This window comes from Quercus lobata, chromosome 12 (assembly GCF_001633185.2).
Source record: "Quercus lobata isolate SW786 chromosome 12, ValleyOak3.0 Primary Assembly, whole genome shotgun sequence".
Taxonomy (NCBI): Eukaryota; Viridiplantae; Streptophyta; class Magnoliopsida; order Fagales; family Fagaceae; genus Quercus; species Quercus lobata.
The window spans coordinates 11,704,752-11,728,058 of NC_044915.1; the positions used below are offsets into that span (position 1 = coordinate 11,704,752).

The 23,307-nt window shown below is 34.5% G+C and overlaps 1 protein-coding gene across 1 annotated transcript; it reads right to left on the reverse strand.

Moving 5' to 3' along the window:
* Window positions 1-12,492: 12,492 nt before the first annotated feature.
* LOC115972320 (probable aquaporin TIP-type) lies at window positions 12,493-14,293 on the reverse strand. The gene is made up of 3 exons (XM_031092569.1): window positions 14,102-14,293; window positions 13,629-13,879; window positions 12,493-13,076 (listed from the first exon to the last, which is right to left on the reverse strand). Exons 1-3 carry the CDS (start codon window positions 14,226-14,228, stop codon window positions 12,702-12,704), a joined length of 753 nt encoding a protein of 250 aa, XP_030948429.1. The 5' UTR covers window positions 14,229-14,293; the 3' UTR covers window positions 12,493-12,701.
* Window positions 14,294-23,307: the final 9,014 nt, after the last annotated feature.

Below are 23,307 nucleotides of genomic sequence, written 5' to 3' on the forward strand. Positions count from 1 at the left end.
TTCGGGTGTTTCAATTAGTACAATAAAAAAAATGTTAAAATTTTGATTTTTTATATAAAAAAAATTATTATTTAAGTAATATTTGGTTAATGTAATTAAACTAATATTTAAGCTTATAAAATATATGAATTTTAAATTTTATGTTGATAAACATAAAAATTAATAAATTCATACTTATATAAATAAATACAAATATATATATTTATATATATATATATATATATTTGTATAACAATAATCCTGAAACAGTACACTGGTTTCAAAATATTTTGTTCTCTTGATCAAATTGGAACGATCTCCAATATGAAATTAACTCTATCAGTAGTTGTAATATAGTAATATTCTATGTGGGTCACCTTGTGTGCATATAAATCCTAAGATAATGTATCCCTGGAATGCCTAATTATTACTTGATGTTGTGGCCTGCAAATCTGGTTCACTTGATCAAAAGCATGTGACATGTCATACATCTGAGACACCATGATGAACAAATATGTGTGTGCCTCGTGGGAGGGTAATAAACAAGATTGATATTTGTTTTAGCCTTACCATGTCCATAAGTTAGTTGCTAGTAGCCTGGTACACCAAATAATGGAATCCATTCAACTTGTCTGAACTGATCTAGCAAGAAAGATGGAAAAGCCTTGGACAAAAGTAGGTTTTAACTCATAAATTTTTTATCTATTAAGAGTTTGTCTGTCACGATGCCGACAAGAAACTATGAATTATGAGATCAATATTTACTTAATTTCCTTTGTAATTCCAAGCAATACTGAATATATATTGGGTCACCATGAATATTGCACTCAATCAAAACACACCCAAGTAGGGCTGGAAATGAATCAGACTTGAAAGCTCAAATTATTGTGAAAATATTAATGTTTGTTCAAACCCTAATTTTAATATTATGGCTAGATTGCTTTTACTCTAACTTAACAAAGTGCGGAACAAAAGTAAATATGCGCAATAAACCAGTAACACTATTCTAAGCCATATTCAACCACAATGAACAGTAAAAGAAAAGCTTAAAGAGTAGTGAAAAGAGATACAAACACAAGATAACTCCAAGACATGTTATAGAAGAGGAAATCGAAGAACTCGGTAAAAAACCTATCTGCGACCCTCCAAGTCGAAATCGATCCACTAGCAAATAAAATTGGAGTACATGAATAACAAAAGACCCTCCAAGCCTAGCTTACCCCATGTACTTAAGCCTTCCAAACTCCTGTTACCAATGGACTTCTCGGAGTCTTATCTTCACTAGCTTTCTGGATCCCGCAATTTAGCCCAATTGCATCCACCACTTAATGGCTCCTTCCAATGCTTCCCAAATGCTCCAAAACTTGACTCAACACTCAGATTGGATAAGGTAAGTGTTTGAGCTAAGAACCTCTCAAGGATGTAGAGATTGAGAGATAGGAGTAGAGGAAAACCAAGAGAAAATGTGTAGATGATTGTGGGTATAACAATCTCTAACTCTCAAGTGTTTTTGCTAGGATTTTCTCTTTGAAAGCATTATTTACATTTTGTGGGTAATTAGGATATATATAATGTGGGTAAAGAATTTGGTAAAACACTTTTTTCTTTTTGCCAAATAGATAGTTTTGCTGGTACCTCGTGAGATGGCATTTCTCGTGAAATACTCACAAATTTGACAGTCTGGCATGACTTTTCAGCTTCTAGTCATGTGCTTCACACGTGACCTTTCGTGGGTTACTCTTCTCGCAAGCTTCTCGTGAGCTAGTCGCGAACTGTACTGATTCTTCTTTGAAGCTTGATTCTTTACCAATCTCTCACACTCATCCCTTACAAATAAACCCACCTAAATACAGGGAAATGATTGAAGAAATTACAATCAATTTGGCATAGAATTAAAGCCAACAAAGGTTAGTTGGAAATCACAACTTTACAAGATTGTTAGTTCGGCTTGAAAAAAAGCTTATTTATATTCGTTTGTTAAGAAAACAAACCAAGTTCAAACCTTAAGTTTATGCTTAATTATTAAACAAGCCAGGCTCAAATATAATAATATATTTGTGAACAAGCTCGTGAACATGAGAGTTCAATTTAAATATATATAATATCATATATATTGGGCAAATTACAACTTACCTATCTGTGGTTTGGCTGAAATTTAAGTGGCCTACCTGTGGTTTAAAATTTGACACTTTACTCACCTAAGGTTTGATCGAAATTTAAATTGCCTATCTGTGGTTTGAAATCTCATGATACAAGTGTTCCGTTAGATTCTTTTTGATCTTATATAATCTTGTATTTTTATGTTTTTTGTGTTTTTGGAGGTGAGAAATATAAAAGTGAAGCAAAATTACATATTTAGCCATGTTTTTAATAGAGGTGGGTTAAGGAAATCTAATTGAGCTAACCTCAGGTGGATAAAGTGTCAAATTTCAAACCATAGGTAGATAACTTAAATTTCAGCCAAATCACAAGTGAATAAGTTGAAATTTACTCATGTATATTTGTCTAAAAATATATTTATATAGACTTGAAATTGGATTGTAGAAGTTTGTCAATAGGTTCATATGATATTAAATTATTATTTATAGCTTATTATGATATAAACAGTCTATTAGTAGTAAAATTTTATAAAATTGTAAAGAGGTAAAACATTTTAGTCATAGTTTCACAATATATATGAAAAGAATAAGTTAATCAAGTAACTCATGATTAAGCTCAAGCTTGCTCAGCAAGAAAATAAGCCAAGCTTGAACATAAATTTTTTGTTTGGTGATAAACTCAAGCTCAGCTCATGTTCAAAAAAAGAAAAAATTAAATGAACAAACTTGAATTTTTAATACTCGATTAAGCTTAGCTCGTTTATAGCCTTACACCCATGGTTGTCAAAATCACAATCTGGATCGTAGGATCGCATGATTTTACGATTTTACTTCACCAAAATGTTTAGGATCGCACTAGGATCGTAAAAATGGTAGGATCGTGTAGGATCGTATAGGATCCTACCAAAAACAAAAAATTTTGGTTTTTTTTTTTTTTTTTTATGGGATAAATTTTTTGTTTTGCTGAAGCTTTAAGGGTTTTTATTTATTCATGTTGTGATGGTATGACTTTTTATTTTATTTTTATAAAATTATGTTAACCTAAGCAAATGTTTTCTAGTTTCTAGTTCACTTGTAATCAAAATGAATGAATGCTTTATCATTTCTAAATGAAGAATTTCATATTAGCTTTGCTGCCTTTTAAGTTATAATATTGTTAAATTTGTTTGATCAATATACTAATTTGTGTTCTAATATTACTAAAATATTTCTTTTTATATAATTTTATCAGTTATACTTGTATTTGAATATTGATTGATTGATTTTTTTGAGCATGCTCTATAATTGTTGCTGAGTAGTATTACTTGAATAGTTGAGTGTGAAATTGTATCTTGATGTCTTTTGTAACTCTAGTATACAAATATATAATGTCTACATAGATGATGAAATGGATGATGATTATTAGGAATTTAGGACAGTGGTTATAAGAACCTTAGAATGAGAATAATTAAATGTTCACATCACCTTAATATTCATCTTACTTTTGGATTTTATATTATAGTTTGCTAGTTTCCATTTGCTAACTTATTTTGGATTTCAAACTTGGAACTTAGAATTTGGAAAATATTTTCCATATGTTTTGATAAATATTTTGGTATTTAGTTGCTAATTAAACATTTATTGAACTTTTTAGATACATTGGATCAAAACTTAAATATATTTGTTTTGTTAGTATAGATTTAGCGATGTATGACATGCAAATTATATCATATGATGCAAATCTTAGTTTTTTTATAGATAAATTTATAATTTACGTAATTATTCAACATACAAAGTCATTATTAATGTGTTTTTTACTTTAAATCTGAAAATATGTAGGATCTTACGATTCACAATCCAATCTTACGATTTACAATCCCATCTATCTTCAACAATCCTACGTAGGATCCCGATTTTGACAACCTTGCCTACACCCAAGTTTTTATGATTGATAAAGTACTTAAATTGTAACTAGTAAAAAATTTTCACCAATTTACTACAAATGTGCTAGGAATTTTATGTATTTCAATTCTCAAAGACAAGAAAATTCCTCCTGTTGGACCAATATAATACGAAATATTGGTAAATTGTCAATGATGACGCGGACACGGGATGCAAATAAAAATAATGACACTGGACTATCATTGAGTAAGGCTTGATAATTGTCAATGCTTGATAATTGGGTAAGGCTGAGGCAAGCTAATTGGGTAAGTATCGCCTTCCAACAATTTTCGGTTTCATAATCTCACCCATCTTGTCTATCTTAGCTTCACGTGCAATGGACTAAGAAATGGCACTGTACTTGAATAGTTGATGTAACTATCAAGATGTAGAAAGGAATGGTGGATATTTTGATTTTATTTTACAGTAAATAGTTACCTTTTTCCGCTCGGCTCAGCATTTTAAGAGTATTGATGGTTATGTAACTTATATAGAGGAAAATTCTATTTTCATTGAGTCAATTTTAATTAAAGATAATATTTTTATCTTAATCTAAATAAAGTTATAATCATCTTATAAAACACACACACATATATATATAATTACACATTATTTAATGATTTTTTAAAAAAATGGGAACTATCTTATGAATTGGTCTTAGCGCTAAAACATGTGCCTTCATGTATGATATCGATGGGATTTTTTTTTTTTTTTTCAAAATAACATCAATTTTCAAACAATTTTGTTAGTTAACACGCTCTCAAAACTATTTAGGAAACTAATATCTCGAGTGCAAAAGAATCGATTTTGGAGTGCTAAAATTGAGTCCATTGAACTCAATTCATTTAAATTGAAATCAAGCCTTACAGACTCGATTTCTTAGCCATGCTCTCCATCAACACTCCGCCAACAAACCCAATGAAATCTGAGAAACATCAAGAACGAAATCTGAGAAACATCAAGAATCAAGAAACCCACCCAAGAATCAACAAACCTGTTGCCACCGCCTAAAGCCTCCGCATGGGTTCAATCGCTGCCACCTCTCTGGTTTTTTTTTTTTTTTTAGCCTTCGTGGAAGGTTTGTTCTTCATGGATTTCTGTTTGAGTCTTTGTGATTTGTGGGTTTCTGAGTCTTCATGATTTCTGGGTTTCTATTTTGGTTTCTAGTTGTGAGTGAGAGAGACGGAGTGTAATAGAAAGGCATGGATGAGAAATCGAGTCTGCAACACTCGATTTTTATGTCACGATCTTGAAATCGAGTTCACAAGCACTCCCAAAATCGACTCTATTACACTCGAGATGTTAGTTTCCTAGATAGTTTTGAAAACGTGCTAACTAACAAAATTGTTTGAAAATTAATGTTATTTTTTTTAAAAAAATCCGATATTAATGAGTGCGAGAAAACCATTAAACCATAGAGCATAGATCTTCTTAGAAATTCCACCATAATTAAACAAACAATTAAGTGCAAATTTATTCTTTTAATCAACACACCCTATTACATCGATTTCTTCTAAAAGATAATATATAATTTTCTTCCAACTCAATTTGAAGAAAAGTTCCCCCAATGTACTATGTGACAACTTAAATGAGCATCTAATATACTTTTTGGTTACATAATTTTTCTTTTATAGAAAACACAATTTATATTATATCTAAAAGTTGAAGCGTAACATTTATTATTGCTACGCTCATGTTGAGCTACAACAGCAGCCACATCACATGGAAAATTATTTGGTACTCAGGAAGTACCATAAATGTGTAGTCCTCCCTTTCACGAAGTACCATAATTAGTGAGACCCACCATTCATGTGAGAGGAGGAAGTACGTATTTATGATACTCCGGGAGTACACAATAATTTCCTCGTATCATATAACTATTTCTCATTTCTCTTCATTACTTCCAACCATAATTTCCCTTTTAACTTTTCATCTCTGCATTACTCTCAATTTTAATGTCACTCTTCATCTATATCTTCCTCTTCGTTTTATTTTAACTCTTCTTATCCCCATCTATTACTATCTTTACATATTATCCCACATGAAAAAGGTTATTACTTTTTCTCTCTTTCTCTCTCTCTCATGTTTTTTTTTTTTTGTGTGAATTTCCTATTTTTTGTATCTCTACTTTAGATTGATAAATTTATGTGTTCTTTAGACTTTTACTTTAGGTTGATGCAATTTGGTTTTGTGTTTTTAAGTTATTATCTTTTTTCTTTTCTGTGATTGTTAAATGTTATTCTATTGCATATAAATGAATGTGTATGTAGTCAAAAAAATTTGTTAGATCATGTTCTCTTTATGTTATTATACAAATTATTTTCTTTCATTTCAATAGGTGAAGTGTTCAATTTTAGATATAAAGTCTACTTTTTTCCTACATATTATTTTAAATATTAAATTTATAATATGGTATAGTCTCATAGGAATGTCTAAGAAATATGCAGTTCCAATCTTATGTATCTATATTAGTAAACAAAACTCAATCAATAGTTTGAAGCTACTCCTACAATAAGAAAAATTATAAATATAATAATCTCTTTTCAAGAGAATGAAAATTTTGAATAATATATTTGAAACTCAAATAGTTTTTTTTTTAATTTTATTTTTTGAGAAAGAAAACTCAAACATTTTAGTTATACCGGAAAAACAAATTAGGAAAATATAATGCACAATAACATAATTTATCAAAATATGGACGGCCTAAAAAATGAATAATATCAATCAAACATATCCAAATAATAAAATGATGATATATTTTTTGAGATAGATAAATGAAAAATAATTTTAGAAATTGTTTAATTTTTTTAGAGAATAAATTATTTTCCACAAATTTTAGAGAACAAATTATATATTATACCATAACTAAAATATAATTATTTATTTTCATGCATCGCGTGGGTCTGCGACTAGTTTTTGTAATAATCATGTAACTTGTTTAAGTGATGTAATGAATTATCTAAGTAACATATATATATATATATATATAAAGTCATTTAAGCCGACACATAAGGTTAGAAACATAGTTGTCAGTATCGTACGATACGTATCGTAAGTGCTCATAAATCGCATGATACAGTATGTGTATTGTATAAATCGTATCGTATCATAAAATCGTATGTGTCATACGATACATAGACAAATACCTTAAAATGAGATTTTGTTAAAATTTGTACTTTTATTTAAATCTAACAAGTTGTTAGACTTGTTTTAAACACAAAATTATTAGGTTACTTAATTTAACCTAATAAAATAACATATTCATATGTTTTTTTCCCTCTCTTTCTTCTACAAAATTTGGACTACACAGTACACACACTTCACTATAATATTTACAAATTTATTTTCTATACTATGAATAAGATATTAATTGAAAATATTTTTATTTTTATTTTTTTCATTATTGTTATAAGTCCAAGAAACTAGAATGCCAAAAAGAAATTTTGTTAATTATTAAAATAAGAAGAACAGGAAGAGATAGTAAATATTAATGACAATGAAGAAAATTTTAATGAAGAAATAATTTTGCAAAATGATAAACGTGCTGATAGAATTGACTTAGATGGGGTTGATTAGCTAATATGATGAAAATAAATTAATTTTTGGGTCATTTTTAATATATATTATCACTTCTAAATTTAAGCAATTTGAATGTGTATGTTATAAATACATGCTAGTTTGATTTATTTAGTTAGCTTGTTAAATATTATTACATAAGTGATGAATAAATTAGTCATTAGTTGAATATATTCAAAATTTATAATAAATATACCCTTTATATATATATATATATATATATCTATCTATCTATCTATAATTTTTTATAAATTTTATTAAGTGTTTATGTATCTTATGATACACGATACGGAAAAATAAAAAATCGATTCATGATACGATTCACATATTGACAACTATGGTCAGAGGTGATTCTTTCGACTTGATTTATAGGAAAACAGTTTATTATTATTCTTAAAAAGAGAGAGAGAGAGAGAGAGAGAGAGAGAGAGAGAGAGAGGCTTCAAATGGATAGTTGAGTGTAGAGTTATAAAATTAAATTGATACATATAAAGGCAACATTTATCAACATCGGGCAAGATTGGAATCGGCCACGCAAAAAACACCTGATACAAATTGACCTAATGTGAAATTGATGTTTACAATTCTGTGGTGTTTAGTCACATTTATAATTGATGTTCTAAAATCAAAGGTGAAGATGAAACTTCGTGAAATATGAATGAATTGAAGCTGGAAGAATAGAATTGCTAGCTTCTAACCTTGCTTTACGCAATCCCCTTGCTTGGTTCGAGATGTGTGGTCTAGGTAGCAGAAGTTGACCCTATAACTTGCTTTTGCTACTTTCTTCAACAAGAGAGAATTTGACCCTATAATTTGCTTTTGCTACTGAGCGAATTTTTACGTCCCACCACTCTATGACGATTGTCCTTATTATCAAGTTAAGACACTAATTAATTTTTGGTGTAAGCAGAATTTTAAACTCAAATCTCTTATTCAATAACAAGAGATTCTATCAATTAAGTTAACCAGAACCCACATCTTTCTATAGCATAATTATGAAGCTCAATTAGTTAGCTCAACGATTTATTTTAGCTTTTATGTTAAGCAGTTCTTGTTACTAATGTTGTGAGTTGGAAGTCTTGTGACATTACAATGGCCATATGTCAGATCCATAGCTTGGAATTTGAGAATTTAAATCAAGTAGGCATGACGATTAATTCCTATATTCTATCTACGAACATTTAACTGTAACAATACATCATTTTCAGATTGTTATCAAAATAATTGGTGTTGTCAATTTAGGCTGCCAGTGCATACCATGTGCTCTATTTTTGTTTTTTGTTTGAAGTACTGGTTGATCACTTCCTCTATGAGATCCATTTTCGCATTGGACAGTAACAAATATGCTAATGTTCATAGTCATTCCACACTACTTTAGCACAGTATGTTTCTTATAGCTAGACACCTCAAGTGTATTATATCCTTGTCACAAATTCCATCAATAGGACCTAGTTGTATTTCACTTCTCACCTACCATAGACTCAAAGTTGCCCAAGTCTAAATTTTGTGGGATAGCACATATCATAAAGGCATCTTTCTTTTTAATTCTACTACTTTTTCCATCTCATGTTGATGTATGAGTGAGGTATCTCATCCTGATATTCGGATAAAAAGTTTCATGTTTATTTACCCAAAAAGCAAAAGTTTTATGCTTAAACCAATGAATACTGAGGTATGGAATCTCCATCATAAGCAGTTGCTCATGATTAAAAATGGGTCATGATTTCACTTGTGGTTCCCACACGTGCACATAAAAAATACTCTTTTTGAGTGTAACTAAAGAGGGAACTTGGTAGAACCAATGCACATTTACAAAAAAAGTTTTCAGGTATTGTGGTTGAACCATAAGAATTTAAACACCTTAATAAGAATTCAGATGTGCCTTCATGGTAAAGAAAGATTAGATTCTAAATGCAATCTGTCAAACAATGGCTTCCTGATTTAACATCACAACATATACAAAAAGGAAAAAGGAAAAAGAAGGCACCAACACGAGTAGATGCCTGTGAGATATTGTTGTAATCTTCCACTAACTCCTAGACTTCCAAAAAGAAATCCACTAGGGTGGAAAAAGTTTTCCCCCCATACCTTTCACCATCAGCTCCAACTGCATAAATTAAAGAAGCGCTGTAGAGAGAATCCACACCCAAATCAATGGAAAAGATTGAAGAAAGAAAGTAAAAGATGATATTTTGCTGACCATAAGTGCACAGCATTTAGAACAAAGACAGTGATAACTAATTAGGAGTTAGGACCACTACCAAGTCGTGTCACTTTGAAATTCTTTGCAATTGGACGGTTGGACCTACCAAATTAGAGTGAGATTTTTATCCAACACACGTTGTCTTCATTTTCCTACTCTTGCAACACAAGTCATACTCACACTGAAACTTGAACAATATAGTGTATACCACTGAATTCAAAACAAAAAAATAAAAAAGAATTAAGAAGAAGAAGGTTGCACAGAATCTTTGTAAAATTACTATGGATTATCTGCATGTTAATTTAGGCAATGGCTTTTTGCAATTTTTAACGAGGACAATTAATAAAGGAGAAGAATTGTGAATGAGGGGTCTAAGGTTAAATCCTAACCCAAGTTAAAAGGAGTATTAATTCTATGGCATTTGCAATTTAATGGCTTAATCTAGGTCTTAGACTCTTAGCTCATTTGCACTAAGGGGTCCAAAGTTTGCATCCACCAGTCTTCAAACACTTACTCCAAAAACTATGGATCCCACAGCATATCGTAGTGGACAACGAATCAAAATAATTGAATCTCATATACTTATAGTTCTCAAGGAAACCATAAAGCTTAAGGTAGAGCTTCTCTTATTTTAGAAATGCATCATTCTACTTTGATCTAGCAGTTTCAGTTTCTTGAGAAATTTTAATTAAGCATAGTTAATAATCTCTTCTAAGTGCTCATACAATCAGAAATTACTTTCACAGTAGAACAGTATTGGTCTTATTATGTTGTCCATGCACAAAAGAAATTCATTTCTTTCCTGTTCCCTTCTTTCTTTTTCTTCATTTAAAATTTTCCGGAAAAAATACCATTATATATAGGCAGTAAAGTAACTATTCATTTTTCTAGGCATTATTCTTTCTGAAAAATGTTAACATGAACCGCTCTAATTAGCTGATACACATTAATATATAAATTATAGCTCGTATAATAACATGTTCGACCATATTATAACATATATAAGTAAGCATGTTAGGCAGAGCACGCAAAGGTCCCCAAAAAAAGTAAAAGCCTCATGGTAGAACTCTAATTTTACGTATTCCACTATATTTGTTTGTAGTCTTTGGATCGTGCGTTTCTCTCATAACTATATATATATATATATATATATGTATATTTTTTTTTTTGACACTATAAAGAAGGCGAATATAAATATTCTATATCATTTTTGTGTTTCACTTTATACTCCATTAATCACAATTTGTCATATATTCTTTTTACTTATTCTGAAGTTTAAAATATAATAATAATAAAAAAATAGGCACATGACATACCACAATTGGTGGAGCATAAAGTGAAATACACAAAATGTTACATAGATTTGTATTCAAGGCATGATATGGTGTAAAAAGGAAGGAAAGGATTTTTTAACTTGGCAGGTTTGACCACGAGGGCCTACGTTTATGATATGTTATTATGTTATATCTCTATTTTGCATTGCTTTGTTCTGTTATAGATGTTCATTTGTATACATACTAAATCCCTACACACACGCAATTTGCTTTGATGAATATAGCCATTGCTTTCCTTAAGAGTTTGATTTTGATGATTACATGGAGATGTGTTTCCTAATGCAATTGGAATTGGTACGCTTTCCATATTGATTTGATCTTCCTCAACACTCCCTCTCAAGTTGGAGTGGATATCCAAAACACCCAACTTGCCAAGAAGGAATTTAGCTTGGTATTGCTCAAGTGAAAAGCATTCCTCCAACTTAGTCTATTGTACTTTAGTTATGCTTATTCGTCTTTATCTTTTTACATAAATTCATTTTTTTTTTTTCCAATCATAGCTATTTTTTATGAATGGATGTGATTAAAACTCTTTACTTCAAAGTTTATTCCTTTTGTTTTGGAATAACTTTTTACTTTCCTATAATGAGTTTTTAAAGTTATCTTATTGAGGAAAGATGTGCTGCAAACTAAGTTGCAGCAATTCCTGCAAAGTGCATATGTGTCAATACCTGGTAAGGGTAAGTGGGTTAAGTGAGTTAACAGAAGTTTTTTTAAAGCAAAAGTCTTAGATAGGTGTCTCTCTAAAGCATTGACATGTGTACATTTTGCAAGAATTGCTGCAACTTAGTTTGGAGCAAATCCTTCCCCTACCTTATCTATGGTATTTTAAAATTTGAACTTCTATTTAATTGGGTCAATAATTAAAGCGGAAGTTTGTGTAACTCCTGTAGGTCTTCATTTAGATCAATTAATACGTATAAGTGATCATAAATTGGGTTACACGGCTATATTCCAATGATTGTTTGGTGTTCTTTTTTCTTACAAATTTTACTTTAAACTGTTTTTTGTCCAATTCTTCTTATAAATTTAGTTTGAAAACTTGAAGCATGAGCTATTTTACTTATTATTATTAACTTATTATAGTGTTGCAAGTTGTAACTTAAAAATATTTTCCTTTACTTATGTATTGGTAGTTTGGCTTTTTGTTCCGAATTAATGAATTTTTTAATAAATTGTGCTTAAAAAAAAGTATATCTCTTAATTAGTTAATAGGGACATATTCATATAAAGTAACAAAAATTTAATATATTGAATTTTAATTTTTTTTTCTGTGGATAATTCTAAAAATTATTTAACAAACACAATCATTACTATTTTTTGTAATATTTAAAATAAAAAGTAGGATCTTAATTCAATCTTATGAAATCCCCTTCGCCAATCTTATATAGAATCTCGATTTTAACAACTTTGCTTGTAATGACAAGAGAGGAATATTAAAACAAAACAAAAACAAAAGGCCAACTTTTGATTCCTTATTTACAATTTTATTAACACGTACAACCTCTTTTTAGGCTGGCCATTGACAAATCACAATCCCAAAAGAAACAACCCAAATCACAGGAAGACCCAAATCACAAAGAACTCTGTTTAGGCATAGTCTTGAGGGACTGGGACTGGGGCATAGGACCCAATAAAAATGTCACCGTATACAAGCCCAGCCAACCCTCCCCCAATTAGTGGGCCAACCCAGTAGATCCAATTCTCAGAAAAGTTTCCACTAACAACAGCTGGGCCAAATGAACGAGCCGGGTTCATCGACCCACCACTAAATGGACCAGCAGCTAGGATGTTTGCACCAACAATGAACCCAATTGCAATAGGTGCTATTATACCAATTGAGCCCTTTTTGGGGTCAGCAGCTGTGGCATAGACAGTGTAGACTAGTGCAAAGGTTATGATGATCTCCATGACCACTCCTTCAATTGCATTCATTCCTGATGCAACTCCATGTGTTGGTATGCTCTGCCAAATTCAAGTTCACAAACTATATTTAAGATAATTTGGAAGTTTAACACATAGCCAGTTATATTAGACCTTTGTTAAGTTAATATATCACCAAGCCTCATAGCTCAAGTAGTATTGCCCAACTTTCCATTTTTGTTTGGATAGAGGGCGATGAGAAATGAAGAGAAAGGAAGATACTTCCTGTTTATTCTCGAGTTCGATGAGCTAGGAGTTATTGGAGGAGGGAGGGGAGGCAGAGGGGGGCCAAGGCCTCCTCGGGTTTTAAAAGATCACCTATTTCCTCTTCTAAATTTTCTTTAAAATGAAAAATATATTTTAAGTCTCATTTATTGATCCTCCTAGGAAAAAGTTCTGACTTCGCCACTATTAAGAGTATTCTTATAAAGATTCTATAATAAAAATAAATAAATAAAACTAGTACATTGAAAAAAAAAATATATATATATATATATATATGTTAATAGAAATCCAACTAATTTGATTATTTTTTGGACCAATTTTTGTGAAATGATTTTTTTTATTCTCTCTTTTATTCCCCAAGAAATATACCTCTCCATTTGTGACGAATTTGAGTAGGAGGCAAGCAACAATGGAGCCAAGGCATTGAGCGATCCAATAGAAAATGCCAGTAAGGATGGAGATGTTGCCTCCAACGGCCAATCCAAACGTGACAGCTGGGTTCAAATGGCCACCGGAGATATTGGCTGCAATGGACACCCCTACAAAAAGTGCAAAGGCATGGGCCACAGCCACAGCTACAAGTCCCGGGGGGTCCAAGGCTGCATCCGATGTGAGCTTACCTATACAAATCAAAAATACCCATAAAATCATTCTCATACAAAACCAAATTTCTAGCTATAAACTTGATCAATTAATCATATATTGCCCTTCTAAGTACCTTTCCCGTATGAATAAAATACTTTTTGCTACCTTTGTTTTGACACTTAAGTAAAATTTCCATGTACTCCATTCTATGTATATCATTTTCATTACAATGATTTCATGGTTATTAACACACTTACTATAAGCAATGGCGGATCCAACTCCTGCAAACACAAAAAGAAGGGTGGCTATAAACTCTGATAGATAAGACTTGAAAGACTCAATGCTGAAAGAGTCACCAAAACTGCCAAAAGCTAGCTTCACCATTATTTTTGCTCAAAGACTACTTAGAGAATAGAGTGGCTTTGCTAGTTGCTACAACTTGGTCATGTCACATTCCTATTGCATTGTTTATATACAGCAAGTGCTACACATAGTTTAGGAAGAGAGAGCCATGGCCGGCACCGACCATGGGACCAGGATGAATGCTAAGTCACCGTCTGATTGGGTTTAGGTGCCTAACAACCGCCTTTTCTTGATAAATTATAGACATTATGAGCATAAGACAACCAACTTAACTAGTAATTAATGAACAGACAACTATTTAAAAATAGTAGGGAGATAAGCATGTTCTTGTAGAATATTAATAAGTGAGCTCCTTTACATTAACAAAGAGGTATGATGTCATTTTCCTCTTAAGCCAATTTAATTTTCTAACGAATTCTTCATTCAACTTTATATTTTGTTTTGTTTGGTATGGGGAAAAGATGCTCCAAAAACATTTTTGCATTTTCTAGTGTTTGGTACAGTGGAAAATATTGGTCAATTGAAATTTGTAGCTTAGAGTCTGTTTAAAATCCGCTTATATTAATGAAATTAAAAACTTTTTGTTGAAAGTACTATAAATAAAGGTAAAAGTTAACTAAAATAGTACAGTGGGACCAATGAATAATATTTAAAAGTGCAGTAAGGCTCATAAATAGTAGTAAAAATAAACTAAATAGTAAAATAAGTTGGCAAAATTAATCGTGCCAAATGGACACTTAAGTTGGTAAAAAATAAGCTATCCAAACACAACCTAGTCAACAGAAAACAATAAGTCTTGGATGAAAATATTTTTCCTTTTTTTTAATAAAACATTGTAAAAAAATTTGATAGAATAATAGAGAAAATGGAAGAGATAAGACATAAGAGTTACGCAATTCAACTTTGTCACTTGTATTCATGGGTCAAAAACCAAAAGGGCTCATTTTTTTTCATATACAATTTTCTCTAACAATCAATCTCTAATGGTTAATCAATCTCATAATTTTCTCTTGAAATCAATGTCTTGGTTTGGTTTTTAGTGACATGGGAAGTAAATTATACTTTCCCACAAACATCTTTAAAACCAAAGCTAACTATTTTTTCCCTGGCTATATAGATGACGTAATAGGCTTAAATTGGTTTTTTTTTTTTTTTTTTTTTTAATATCAACTAGTAAATCTGTCTTTGAAAATAAAATTTGTTTTCGTTGTTTTATGTAATATTTTCATTGTGAACAAAGGTTTTGACTCCTGATTCATATAATTATTTGGAATTATTAATAATATTAAAGATATTCCAAGCTAACCAAACAATAAAATATAATTTCTAACTCATTTTCAGTGTCATTGCCATACATTAAAAAGAAATCAATTTTTTTGTAAAATATATTAAAAAAAGATGTGATTTTTAGAAAATATTTTTTGTCAAATTAAATGAAGCAGAAATCTAAAGATTTGTGACGTACTAATAACAAATGTATTTAAAAATTATTTCATGCTCTAATTTTTTTTTTAAACGAAAATTCTAGAACTAAAATCACTGTTCAACCATAATTAAGTGATCACGGATTTTTATTTCGATGAATAATGGTTACGGATTTTAAATTTCCCAATTCCCATCACACTTCTTGAGTCTTGACTAATCATGCTAAGAGCATTAGCATCAGAAGATGCTAAAGCCATATCTAAGGGTATTTTAGCATAAATGGACCAAATAACCACTGCATCAGAGAATGCTATAAGGAACTATTGCAAAAATATTTAGAATTGTGCTACAGTACAATTCTAAAGGTAGAATAGTACTGTAGCACAATTGTATAACTTATATTAATTTTCTATTCCTTTCTTCTGACTCTCTCTCTCCCTTTGTTTCTCTTTTCATTCCTCTCCCCAACGGCTCTCTTCTCTCTCTCATAACGTCTCTCTCTCACCACAACAGCTTCTCTCTCTCATCACGTCTCTCTCTCACGGTGGGCTTTTCTGCCGTGGGTCGTGGGTCCGGCGTGGAGGTGAGACTGGGAAGTCCGATCGGCGTGGTATGGTGGCGATTTCTGGGTATTTTTGATTTGCAGCGGCGATTTCTGGGTTTTCGGTGTGGTTTGCAGCGGCGAGATCGGTTTGTAGCTGGGTTTGTGTAAATTTTGACTTGATTTTTTTTGTGAGTCATCTTGTGGATTTGGAATTTGCTATTGGTTTGATTTGATTTTGGGATGGATTTTTTTTTGGTGGGTTCATGGTGGTGGTGTTGGGGGTTGCCGTGGTAGTGGTGGTGGTGGAAGGGGGTGGGGTTTTTATTATGGCTCATATGTGGGTTCGTGGTGGTGAAGGTGGGGGCTTGCCGTGGAGATGGTGGTGGCCATGGGTTTCTGGGGTTGCCGTGGAGATGGTGGTGGCCATGGGTTTCTGGGGTTGCCGTGGGGTGGTGGCGTGGTGGAAGGGGGTGGGGTTTTTATTATGGGTCATGTGGGTTCATGGTGGTGAAGGTGGGGGGTTGCCGTGGAGATGGTGGTGGCCATGGGTTTCTGGGGTTGCCGTGGGGTGGTGGCGTGGTGGAAGGGGGTGGGGTTTTTATTATGGGTCATGTGGGTTCATGGTGGTGAAGGTGGGGGGTTGCCATGGTGATGGTGGTGGCCATGGATTTCGGGTCTGAGGTTTCTGGGTTGCTGTGTGGGTTGCTGTGAGGTTTCTGGGTTGCTGTGTCTGGAAGAGAGCTGAAAATGGAAGAGAGGAGAGAGATGAGAGAGATCAGATATAATTTTGATATATATTATTTTATTTTGTAAATATATTATTTTAATGAGTGAAAGAGGAAAATAGAAGTTTGGGATGTGGAGGTATTGTAAAATAAGATGGTATAATGATAAAGTGAGTTTTTAGAATTGTAAAATAGAATAGCATTAGCATTTCCCAATGCTAATGCTCTAAGAGAAAAAGTGTAAATTCTACTTTTGTCAGGATTTGGGAAGGGTTATTCTCTAATTGTCCATGAATTACAATGATATATATATATATGTGTGTGGACTATTTGACTAGAATAAAATGTGGTTTGGGCCGTTTGGCTTCAAAGTTATCCTCCAAATAATTTATTTAGAACTTTAATAATTTGGATTGATGATATAATAATGGTTGGGTTGTCTAGTGGAACTGTGGAAGGGTCTAGTCTTGTTCTTCTTCTTCTTTTTTTAATGGGAAATATATAATCGAAGTTTGTTTAATGCCGACTAATCAATATGTCCAATAGTGAACGAACACGTAAAATCTAGCTTTTCCCGCCCTCAACTTTTAGAATTTGATCGTTTTACTTGAGTGGATATCTTTATGCATTTTTCCTTCATGAACAATTTATTTGATGCCCGTTTATTTTTTATTTTTTATTTTTTATTTTTTATTTTTTACTTGATGAAAAGACATTAGAATTAAAAAACTAACCAACAAAACAAGGAGGTCTCCCTCAAATACATCTAAAATGTCCATAGGTGACTATCATAAATAAGGAAATCAGCAGTCATCCTTAAACTCTTCCTAGCTAAACTATCAGCACATTGATTTGCTTGCCGGAAGTAGTGCTTAATACGGATTTGTTGGAACCTGGTCATCAAACATCTGCAGTCATCCAAAATAGGGAATATGATGTCATTGACATATTATGAATTTCCTACAACATCAACAATGGACTTGGCATCCATCTCAACCTCGAGACAATTAATATTAAGATTGCAACAAAGCTGAAGGCCTTCACGCAGCCCCCACAGCTCAGCGGCAAAATTGGAAGTGATCCCAATCCGCTTGCTGAACCGAACAACCCACTGCCCATTCACACTCCTTACTAATCCTCCACAACCAGCCAACCTGTGAAGCCTCATGCAAGACCCATCCGTGTTCAGCTTCTTCCACCCTTGCTTAGGTCTCTCCCACCGAATACACCTCATAACTCTACGGTTTCCCATCCTTGGAGTTGTCACACAGTAAAGATACTCCTTAGCTTGGTACACAATATCCACAGCCAAATTTGGACTCCTAGTTTTCCCATTAAAAACGAAATTATTCCTGCTCTTCCAAATGTTCCAAATAGCAAAAGGAAAAACCACTTTCCAAGGAAGACCCGACTCAATCAGCTTATCATTGGATCTTGCAATAAGAGACAACCAATCCCTCAAGTTATAGTGCCAAAAATCAAATTTAGAAGCATTAACCCCTAGCTGATTCCACACTTGCTTCAAGTGGATGTAATCTCTCAAGGCATGTAAAATGGTTTCAACACCATTGCTGCAAATAGGACAAACCTCATCTTGGACCATTCCTCTTCTCCCTAAACAAGATTTGACACCAATACTGTTATGGGTGCACAGCCAAATAAACATTCTAATCTTTGGAAGCAAATCTGCCTTCCAAATCCAACTAGCCGAAACACAACTAGCATTCGTAGACTCCGTAGCAATCCCATTAGCACTTTTGACGACAAAAACCCCCTTTGGAGATCTGGCCCAAGCCAATTTATCCGAGCCACTACCTAAAGTCGAGATAGGAATAGCACTAATCATCCCTTTGACTTCATCAGTTAATTCAAACGTAAGTTTCTCCCGATCCCAGCCCGCATCAAGCATAATATCTTTAATTTCCAAAACATTGACTTCTTGGGAAGTAGGACCTTGAATTAGCTTCCTAAGGGGACTCCCATTCGTCCAATTGTTGTGCCAAATATTCAGATTACTATTTTTTGTTACCAACCATCTACTTCCCTTATTAAAGGTGCCCATCCCTTTCTTCATGGCTACCCATATTGAAGAACAAGGGAGAGTATCTGCATTTACAGCTTCTCTTCTTCTTTGGCTGCAATATTTCATCTTCAGAACACTCACCCACAGAGCCTCCCCTTCCGTATAAAGCCTCCAGTTAAGTTTGGCTAGAAGAGCCACATTCCTCCCTTTGGCTGTTTGCAACCCCAAACCCCCTTCCTCCTTGGGCTTTGTCACCTTCTCCCAACCAACCCAATGGATCTTCTTGGCTGATTTTGTAGACCCCCACAGGAAATTCCTATTTACTCTATCTAGCCCATCCAATACCCTTCTTGGAAGGTAAGAGCACCGCATAATGTACAAAGGGATAGCAGCCAATGATGATTGAATGAGCACCCTACGGCCAGTCAAGGATAAAAGGTTAGCCTTCCACCCGGATATTTTTGCATCACTCGATCCAAGATAAAATCATAATCATGCAAGGAAGACCCCGGTTGTTTTAGCGGAAAACCAAGGTATTTCCCAAGCAACGGCATTGAAGCAAAACCTAATATATCATAAAGAGACCCTCTAGTATCCCTATCCACATTTGGAGAAAAATACACCATCGACTTAGCTTCACTCACCGATTGACCAAAAATGCTACAGAAAGTATCCAAAACATCTCTAATGGCTGCACTATTAACCCCATCTGCTTTAGCAAAGAGAGTCAAATCATCTGCAAAGAATAGATGAGAGAAAGCAGGACCACTCTAAGATGCCTTCACTGGCTGCCAAAGTTTCCCACTACATTTCTCTTCAATAAGCTGCCCAAGATAGTCCATACAAAGAATGAACAAGTACAGAGAGATCGGGTCTCCCTGCCTTATACCTCTAGAGGGTAAGATCGGATCAAAGGCTTTTCCATTGAATAAAATAGAAGTAGACACTGTTGACACACAACTCATTATGATATCAATAATATCCATAAGAAGATTTGCCTGCATAAACATATCTCTAATGAAGCTCCATTCTAGCTTATCATAAGCTTTCTCCAAATCTATCTTTAGAGCCATATGGCCAGTCCTTCCCTTCTTCTTCCCAAGGCCATGAATGATCTCATGAGCAATAATAATATTATCAATCCCCTTCCTACCCGGTACAAAAGCCGTTTGCATTAGAGAAATGAGTTTGTCCAAGTATGGCCGCAACCTAGCCATAATGATTTTTGTAACCACCTTATACACCATATTACACAAACTAATAGGTCTATAATTACCTAAAGTCTCAGGACCCTGAATTTTAGGAATCAAGGCAATGTGTGTACAATTCAAAATCTCTGGCACTCTTCTATCTGCAAAAATCTTTTGCACCTCTTCAATCACGGAACTCCCCACAGTGTGCCAAAACTTTTGGAAGAAACCCGCATGAAGCCCATTCGGCCCCGAGGCTTTAAAGGGTTTCAAAGACCAAAGGGCTGCCTTAATCTCTTCTACAGACGCCCCCCCACTAATACTCTCCTTCTCCAAATCCGAGAGTCTAGCCTGCCACTGAGAAATAGCGAGATCCGCTCTAGGCACACAAGAGAAAGAAGACAAGAAAATCCGCTCAAAACCACACCTAATAAAGTCCTTTATCTCTCCCTCCTCATGAATCCAATCCCCCACTGCATTTTTTATAGCCATGATTTGGTTCCTCTTCCTTCTAACCAAAGTTGAAACATGGTAAAAATTTGTATTGCGGTCATCCTGAATCATCCAATTCACCCTTGACTTCAAAGCCCACAACTCCTCCTCCTGGTTTAGCACAAGGTCCAGCTCCTTTAGAAGCTCATTTTCCAACTTCACAAGAAAATCTAATGGCCTCAAAGCAAGAGCTCTTTGAATACCATTCAGCTTTGCCATCAAATTCTTTTTTCTAGTGAAAATATTCCCAAACTGATTTTTATTCCACTCCTTAGCTTTCTACGTAAAGGCATTAATAGCATCAACCAGCCTATTATTCCTCTCCCACGCTTGATGCGCAATTGGGAAAAAAGAAGGATCCAACAACCAACCAGTCTAAAACCGAAAAGGTTTAATCCTCCCATTTTGGGTTCTCGGCTGCATCTCCAAAAGCACTGGACAGTGGTCCGAATGACACCAAGTCAAATGAGTTACTCTAGCATCAGGGTAAATCACACACCAGCTCAGATTCACAAAATACCTATCAATTCTCTCCTGAATCAAGGCTTGAATCTCCCTTCTATTGGTCCAAGTGAAATGGGGTCCCGTAAACCCAATATCCATCATATTACACCTATCCAAACATTCCTTAAAAAGGAGAGACCTATTGACACTCACCGACCTGCCCCCAAATTTATCCTCACTAAGGAGGGGTTCATTAAAATCTCCTGCTATCACCCAGAGCATGTTATGCAAATAGTAACACTCATCAGATTTTTCCACAAAACTTACCTTTCAGCACATCTAGGATTAGCATACACAGCAGATAATAACCAACTATCATTTGTAAAACGTACCTTTACCTCCGCATGAATTTCTTGTTCAACCCTTGAGAGCAAAGTTATTTCAACCCTATCAGCATTCCACAAAACCCAAAGACCCCCTGCATAGCCAATGGTTTCACTATGAAAAGCTCCATTAAAAGGCAACGAATCTGTGATCTCCCTAGCTCTATCTCCCCTAACACGAGTTTCCATAACAACCAGAATAGCTGGATTGTGACATTGCACCAATTCATTTACACGCTTCTTAAAGGAGGGCTTCAAAGCACCTCTGCAATTCCAAATAATAAAATTCATCAGATACTTTAAGTAGGAAAAAGGACAATTAGCACTAAGGATCCTCACACACTCCTCTTACTTCAAGCTCCATCCCATCTACTTCCCAACCTTCCTTAGCTTCACACTGCATAGCATAGGGACTTAAGCTATCTGAGGCATAAGCTCCCCTATTCGCTTGCATTTCTCCACTGACGATGGCCTCTCCGCCAGGAAGCACCCCCATGTAATCAATGCCTCTACCCAAATCAGAACTGAGATTGGCAGCCACCCTTTGATCATCATCTTCTCTAATAAAAGACGGCTCACCCTCCATGTTTCCCTGATTAAAAGGCTGAAAAACCCCAAGACTTGGGTTGGCCGTGCTCTCACCTTGGCCAGGACAAAAACCCAACTCTCCAGATTCACCCTTCGATGAAGTCGTGCCGGCAGTGAAAAGCATACCATCAGCACCACCAGAATGGCACTGCCCATCCCAGCAACAACGTGGACCATCCTTCCCCACCAGATCGACACTCACCTAAGCTTGATTAAGGCCGGCACGATTTGAGTTTAGCACCCCAACGACACTGCTTTGATCTCCAAAAGAGATCCTATTACGAGCTGCCCTTTTTTTTCCTTTTACCGAAGATAACCTCAGAGAATTTGGAGCTGAACTGGGCTGAGATAAAGAGTTGCTTATATCACCATTTTCCAACATTAGCGTTGGGCCTGATTAGGCCTGGTACTTACCCTCTTGCCTAATGCCCTGAACCACAGAGGCTATTTGGGCCTTATCTAAAAACTTTGGAGGAGACAACTTTCTCTTTGCTTCCCTATTTAACCCATCCAACACAGCAGCCCGATCCAAGCTCCCCTTTTCCACATATTCAGTATTTTTGCAACTGACTCCACTACTCTGACGATGCGAGGTACCACCACTCCTCAACGGCTTTGTCGCATTCTTCCTACGAGCTACCATAATCCAAGGCCCGTACACACCCTCACACACATCCACTTGGTCTGTACTTTTCTCTGCATCATGTACTACACCACTAGTCCCCTCCCCGCTCCTTGATATGTTAGGGGCATGAGCAACGCATGAACCAGAGCACGCCTCACCAACCTCCTTCAATTTGGCCTCCGAGGTCGACAGTCTTTGCCGGATAATATGAGGGCAATGCTCTTTTCTATGACCCAATCGACCACATTCAAAACAAATTTTTTGAATTCCTTCATAGCAAATATGTTGCTCAAGTCTCCCTATCATAATCGTAGTAGCCAGAGGCTTCTCCACATCCACTTGCACATAGAGCCTTGCAAACCTCCCTCTAGTTTCCAATGCCGTAAAGGTGTTTACTCGAAGGACATTCCTAATGGCTTTCCCAATGTGCTGTAGTGTGTCTGCATTATAGTACTCAATGGGAAGTTCGTTTAATCTAATCCAAACCGCAATGGAGGATACATTTGCTTAGGCGGGCTTAAAATCCGGTTCCCATGGTCTAACAGAAAGAAAATGTTCTCCGATAAACCATTGGCCTTTCCTCAAAACATTTTCATAGTCTTCACCTAAAGACAACCTTGTGAGGAAGAAGTCGTGACCCAAATCCACACAATCAAGCCTC